General features: G+C 35.9%; 1 protein-coding gene across 2 annotated transcripts; it reads right to left on the bottom strand.

Annotated features, from left to right (window-relative positions):
• Window positions 1–3049: 3049 nt before the first annotated feature.
• On the bottom strand, window positions 3050–4348 carry LOC127109342 (uncharacterized). Of its 2 annotated transcripts, XR_007797627.1 has the most exons (3): window positions 3908–4348; window positions 3657–3777; window positions 3050–3541 (listed from the first exon to the last, which is right to left on the bottom strand). XR_007797627.1 is itself a non-coding variant. In XM_051046070.1 (2 exons), the coding sequence occupies exons 1-2, from the start codon at window positions 4223–4225 to the stop codon at window positions 3700–3702; spliced, it is 396 nt and encodes a 131-aa protein (XP_050902027.1). In that variant the 5' UTR covers window positions 4226–4347; the 3' UTR covers window positions 3050–3699. The 2 variants fall into 2 exon arrangements, 1 of the variants encoding a protein (XP_050902027.1); XM_051046070.1 differs by having other exon boundaries at window positions 3050–3777; window positions 3908–4347.
• Between the last annotated feature and the right edge of the window lie 3030 nt (window positions 4349–7378).

Here is a 7378-nt window from a genome sequence, read left to right as displayed (position 1 = left end):
CACTCTTTGTTTTACCAAAATTGCTGCCAACACTTAGAATCAACAATAGTATTCTCATAGCGGGTCAATCCAGTATAAATATTACTCTTAACATTCATACCTATGTTTAAGACTTGACAACTCCTTATTCATGATCCATGAGATGTGATCGTCAATCTATATACATAATATCTTAATGCTTTAATGTTATCCCACCTCACCATAAAGCTCGACTACGGATACTTTAAGAATAGTGTCCTTATGTTTAATGTGATCTCATGATCAAGTCACACTTGATACATTAAACGGACTAGCTATTCTAGGGACTTTATTAAACAAACGTAATAAAGAAAAAGCCTTTTATTATTAATAAATAATTCGATACAAGTACCAAAAGTATTGGCCTCTAGGGCTTACACCAACAATCACTAGCGTCACACATTATTTCAAACGGTCTACTCCAATCAGGTGGTTGCATAATAGGTGCGGTAATAAGAGTATTTTTCAAATGTTCGAACGCTTCTAAGCATTTTTCATCAAAGATGAAATCAACGTCTTTCATTAATAAGCCAGTTAGTGGTTTGGTTATTTTAGAGAAATCCTGAATGAATCTTCGGTAGAAACCGACGTGTCCTAGGAAACTGCGTATTCTCTAACAATTTTCGGAGGTTGAAGGTTTTCTATGATTTTTATTTTAGCTTTATCTACTTCAATCCCTCTATCGGACACGATGTATCCAAGTACGATTCCTTATTGGACCATGAAGTGGTACTTTTCCCAATTTAGTACAAGATTAACTTTCACGCATCTTTCAAGTACAACTTTTGGGTTCAATAGACATCCTTCAAAACTCTACCCACAAACAGAAAAGTCATCCATAAATACTTCCATTATGTCGTCTATAAAATCATCAAAGATCGACATCATACATCTTTGAAATGTTGCGGGAGCGTTACATAGTCCAAATGGCATTCATCGGCAGGCGAGTGTACCATAAGGACAGGTGAAGGTTGTCTTTTCTTGGTCATCAGGGTGAATAGGAATTTGAAAAAATCCTGAATAACCATCTAAATAACATAAGTGAGAATGTTTAGCCAATCGTTCAAGCATTTGACCGATAAAAGTAGAGGAAAATGATCCTTACGAGTGGTTTTATTTAATTTCCTATAGTCAATGCACATTATCCATCTAGTTTGAGTACGTTTTGCTACTGATTCTCACTTTTCGTTACTGACAACCGTAACACCTCCCTTTTTAGGTACGACATGCACTGGGCTGACCCATTGATTGTCGGATATCGGGTATATAATTCATGTTTCTAATATCTTTTATACCTCTCTTTTGACTACATCACTCAAGATGGGATTGATTCTCCTCTGGTGTTCTCTAGAGGTTTTGCAGGCTTATTCTAGCATAATGTGATGCATACATACAGAGGGACTTATTCCTTTAAGATATGATATGTTATAGCCTAGAGTTGTAGGGTATTTTCTCAAGACATGTAGTAATTTCTAGGTTTCTATCTGTCCTAAGTCTACATTGACTATTATTGGTCTTTCAAGCTCCGTGTCTAGGAATTCATACCTTAAATCTTTGGGTAATGTTTTAAGTTCTACGTCAGGTTTCTTTGGGCAAGGCATAGGATTAGGAGTTACTGCTAAACATTCCCTTAGACTGTCATCTACGTATGGCTCAGGCCAATTATCATCTTCAAATATAGGGGGTGCTAGAATCTTTAGTACTTCAATATACTTAGATCGTTCCATCTCCATTTCTCTAATGCATTCGTCAATGACGTCTAGGAAACAACATGAATCTTCTATAGTTGGTTCCTTTAAGAACTGTGATAGAATAAATTCAATTTTTTCTTCACCAACCTCAAAGGTCAGCTTTCCTTTCTTCACATCTATGATAGCTCCAATAGTGGCTGCCATACCCCAAAATTCATCATACCCTTCACAAGTTCACCTAGGTCACTAATCCCAAACATTCTCATATCATCTTCACCCATTCATTTCATTTGAATAAGCATGGTCCGACACAAGGAGACAGGTGACTTGAATCTGTGACTTTGTGCCTGCACCTAGAGGATCCTAGGGTTCATCAGCAATTCGAGGAGAATCAGGAAATTATACCCTAACTTCCCTTGGTGTATACCATTGGTGAATAACCCTATTTTCTTGGCAAATTGCTGGATTTTGAGCCATTTGATCATACCCGGTCATGCCTCGATCATTAGGGTTTGCCACGTACTTTGTTAACTAGGTGTCCAGGTGGTTGTGTATCTCATTTTATTCACGGGTCTGGGTCCATTCTTGATTAGTCATTTGGTTCTTGGTCATGTGTTTCTGGTGCATGATTGGGTCGATATTCATTCATTCATTTGATTATGGCTCTATTTGATCTGCAAATTTTGTCATTGGGATTCGTCAATTCATTGCATAGAGTCATTACATTCGTTGTTTCATCATTGTGTCATAATTCTTTTCAATTGGGATTTAATTTCAAGGGGGTCTTAATTTCAAATTAGTTCTGGAAGTTCAAATTGATTTTTGAAGTTCAGACTAATTTTAACTCAACCTTGGTTTTGGAGATTTAATGTGACTTTTTGAAATTCGAATTAGCTTTAGAAATCATTTCACCATCTTTTGCCATTCATTTTTAGAAGTTTATTTGTAAGTCGGTTCGTGATAAGTCGAACTAATTTTAGAGTTTAAATCAATTTTCTTAAAATCTTCTTTCTTTTATGGACCATTTTCTTGGTTTAGAATAAGTCCATTCCTCTTCTTTGTTAAGCCCATTCTTTTCCTTTTTTTTTAAGCCCATTCACATTTTGTCAAGTCCATATCCAACACAAAAAAACCCATTATCAATAACAATTATCCACGTTAATCCATATCCAAATCCATTCATTTTATCCAAAATCCATTTTACAATCTAATCCATTATTATTCATTTTTCATAATGCAATTATCCATTTGAATCCATTTTTAACCATAATCCATTCACCACATTCCAAAACCATTCGTTCCATTACAAATCCAACATTCAATTTTCAACACAAAAATCATTCATAAACCAAATATTACAAACATTCCCATTAAAATTTCACAACACAATTACAATTCAATTTCATATCCAAAGTCATTTGCTTCATGGCACATGGTTTCGATAGCGGTGCATTCCAAGTAGCTCCACGACAAAATCCAAGCTTCATAAGAAAGAGACGTGTGAATCTTGTTGGAGTGGTGGGATATGTGAAGACACCACGCGACCTTCGCACACTGAATGCTGTTTGGGCTCAGCATCTCAGTGAGTATATCAAACATTGGTTTTACAAGAACTGGAGCAAGCCAAAGAAGAAGACTTATGTTCCTCTTGATGGACCAAATGGAACTAAGTTTTTCGCTATAAACTTGTTAACTCCACTTAATAAAGGTGAATCGATAACACTTGAGGTGCTTTACATATTGACGTATTCTCTAGAACCTTTCCCAGTAGGAATTAGTCAATCAAAGCCACAGTTGGTCTATTTCCGTGATAGTACAATATTATCATCTCCCTATCATGTCAAGAAACAGAACCAACACTAAGCCAAAGCCATGAAAAAACCCAATAAACCAGTTCAACGGAAATTGTTCACTACGTCCGAAGTTACAATTAACCAAATCACTAACCTCAAGCAGAATTTGATTTAGTGAACTTTCCAAGCAATTTCCACTAACTGCATTGAGCATTCATTCCAGCTAGTTCATAATCCGAGCATTTCGAAATGCATTGATCCAGGCCGTGCGCACCCTATGATACGCAAAGAAAACCAAAATCCAAAATTCAGTACAACACATTTTTACTAACCCACTTCATATCCAAGGTGAAAAATCTAACAAGCAGTAATTAATACGCATAGCAGACCTACACCGAGCTTTACCTCGCAACGACTGTGTAACATTTCCATGTCGTCGTCATCGCCTTGCATCAATACCTCGACCGGCCTTGTGCAGAGAATGAGATGACAAAGATAAGCACCTTGCTTTGCATCATCATCGTTACGTCTAGCCATATCAACAAGGAAACCAATACAGAGACCTTCATTCTTTAAATTCCGCTGTAAGAACCTTCTTTCGCGAATTCCATTTCGAGGATTATGTTTTGATTTCCGCACGGATTCAACCAGTGTTCTTGGTTCTTCAACCAAGAGGTTTAAACGTGGATTTGCGTTGACCGCGTTGCTCATATGATATTGCATCGTTCCTTGTCCGCGTCACACATATCATTCGCATCCAATGGAGAAAGAGTGAAGTTTCTATCTGTTACAATGAGTTTTCAGATACAGGACATGGCCACGATTTGTGAGACCCGAGTCATGCGTTTGGATATTGGGTCTATGGCCCAAGCGTGTCCTTCTTGTCAATCTCACTCCCCATTAACCCAAGATTTTGTTCTTAATCCCAATTAATCCATGGTTAATCATGGTAATTTTATTTAATTATTATTGACACTGTTTTTTGTTTGGGTGAAATTAGGATCTCCTTGTCTTTTTTTTGTTAACTAGGATTATCATCATTTTATCGACTAATTAGGTTAATTCATAGTTAATTAGATTTATAAAATAGGTTTAATTTTCTTAATTGGATTTTAGTTTTTTTCCATAATTAATCTCATTCTAGTTAACCTTGCTTGGATCATAATTGGCCATTAGGTTATGTTAATTCCTGTTGTCGATTTTACTCATGTTTTGATTAATATGGTTAATGGTTTATTTTACCACGATTTTCCCATTAGGTTAATTTTCACTCAATTAGACTTTTGTATGGTGATTTGTATGATCATGTAGATTAGAATTCAATTCTTGATATAGATCGGTAGTTTTCCATTTGATTGATTTTGGTCCTAATTCATGTTTAGGTAGATTTAACCTTTAGAATTAATGTTCACTTTAATTGTTCATTTAATCGATTTCGTTGGTTTATGGTCATATTGTAAATTGAAAATCCCATTTCAATTTAGGCGATGAATACTTTGTATGTCTAATTTCATTTGCCATAATCATAGGATAGATCTTTGATTGTTTTTCATTGATTAATTTATTATCTTTTGAATCGATTCTAACCATTGAATACGCTTACATATTGTTGCATCATTCTTATTCATTCGACTTTATCTCATGCTAACTCGTTTGTTGTTTGGTGTCCACATGTTGACTTTGAGATGCAACTTCACTCCTAGCTATCCATGCTCTTAACCATTTTATTTTCACCCAATAGCTTTGTATTGTTTGAAGTACTATGTCACTTGTATGCTTTAGACATGGTACACAGTTAATAGTTTGTAATTCGTACAATTCTTTCCATTCCCTTATGTTGTATTGTGTGGATCCATCCCCCATTGTGGGTCAAATGTTCCCCCACCCCATAATCATGTAATAGCTTAGATTTATTGCTTTCTAGTTAGTTCCCCATGCATGTTAATAACAAAGATAAAATACAAAACGATAATCAAATCATTTAAAAAGAAACAAAAGGTACTTGATTCAACGTCAAGTTGTTTTCCAAATAAAACTCAGATCATTGCAACATGAATGCTTGATCCAATGTCAAGTATTCTCCATCGACTCCATGATCTACTATTCACATCTCTTCTCCATTCTCTTCTCAACCTCATTCTCTCTCTCTCCTTTATTCTTCACTCACACTTTTCATAATAAATGCAAATGCTTGATCCAACATCAAGTTCCTTTTTCAAAACCATTTTCATAACAAATTGGAATGCCAAATAGGGTGTACGTGTTTGTACACAACATTCAAGTACTTGGGTTGTCGGTCGTACCTAGCTTGAGGACCCGAAACTTAATTTTCCCTCTTAAAACATATAATAATTCAAACAAGTTAGATCTAGGCGCTATGAGGATGAAAAAGAATAGTTAGGACTTTATTATTCTCTCAATTCCCAAGTACTCTGATTATTGACCGTACTTAGTCAAGGGTCAGATACTTGTTGCCCTCTAAGTTCCAATGATTAGACTGTTGGTGTAAGCCCTAGAGGCCAATACTTTTGGTACTTGTATCGAATTATTTATTGATAATAAAATGCTTTTTCTTTATTATGTTTGTTTAATAAAGTCCCTAGAATAGCTAGTCCGTTTAATGTATCAAGTATGACTTAATCATGAGATCACATTAAACATAAGGACACTACTCTTAAAGTATCTGTAGTCAAGCTTTATTGTGAAATGGGATAACATTAAAGCATGAAGACTATTATGTATATAGACTGACGATCACATCTCATGGATCATGGATAAGGAATTATCAAGTCTTAAACATAGGTATGAATATTAAGAGTAATATTTATACCGGATTGACCCGCTATGAGAATACTATATAGAAAGTTATGCAAAGTGTCATAAGTTATTCTCATGGTGATAATGGTGTATACCACTCTTCAACCTGAAACCACTATGGACCCTAAATGTAGAGTCAAGTGCTTTATTGCTGATCAAACGTTGTCCGTAACTGGATAACCATAAAGACAGTTGATGGGTACTCCACGAAGCATGCTAAGGGACATGAGTGACCTAGATGGAATTTGCCCATCCCGCGTAACAGGATAAATGTCTATGGGCCCAATATTGAACTGGTCAAGGATGACACGGTCTATGCCTTGTGTTCAATATAGACATAAGGGCAAAAGGGTAATTATACACATAATTATTATCACAGAAGGATTTGTCATATCACATGACATTTTCGTGTCTTGGATAACAGTGATGTGTTGCTAGATACCGCTCACTGTTTATTATGTTAAATACGTGATTTAATATAATTGTCAATGTCGCGAAAAACCTATAGGGTCACACACAAAGGACAGATTGGTGAGAGATAGAGTAATTAAGGAATACCGTAATGTACGGTGCCCTTAAGTGAATTATAGAACATCGTAAGGTACGGTGTACTTAAGTAGAATACGAAATATGGTACAGTACCACGAGCTTAAGTGATTTTGGCATATTATAAGATATGAGCCATATACACTTGAGTGGGCTTTTAGTTTGCAGCCCACACAAGTGGTTCTATAAATAGAACCCTTGTGTAGAAGCATTGTCACTCTTGCAATTTCGTTTCTCTCTCTCTCTCTCTCTCTCACTCAAAGCCTTCATTTGTAGCAGCTAGCACTGAGATTGAAGGAATCCGTTCGTGTGGACTGAGTAGAGGCGTTGTCATCGTTCAACGTTCGTGATCGCCACAAGAGGTAACGATTCTATCACTGATCATGCCCATTCATAAGGATCATTAAAGGGGAAATTTTTAAATTCCGCTGTGTTTTGGATCGCAATTCTCCTTCAGTGGTATCATAGCCACTTACGAAACCATGAATCTGATAACTGTTTATTTTCTGTATT

The sequence above is a fragment of the Lathyrus oleraceus genome, chromosome 1 (genome assembly GCF_024323335.1).
Source record: "Lathyrus oleraceus cultivar Zhongwan6 chromosome 1, CAAS_Psat_ZW6_1.0, whole genome shotgun sequence".
Classification (NCBI taxonomy): Eukaryota; Viridiplantae; Streptophyta; class Magnoliopsida; order Fabales; family Fabaceae; genus Lathyrus; species Lathyrus oleraceus.
The sequence above is the reverse complement of the archived record's forward strand: the minus strand, read 5'-3'. Positions and strand labels throughout refer to the sequence as shown.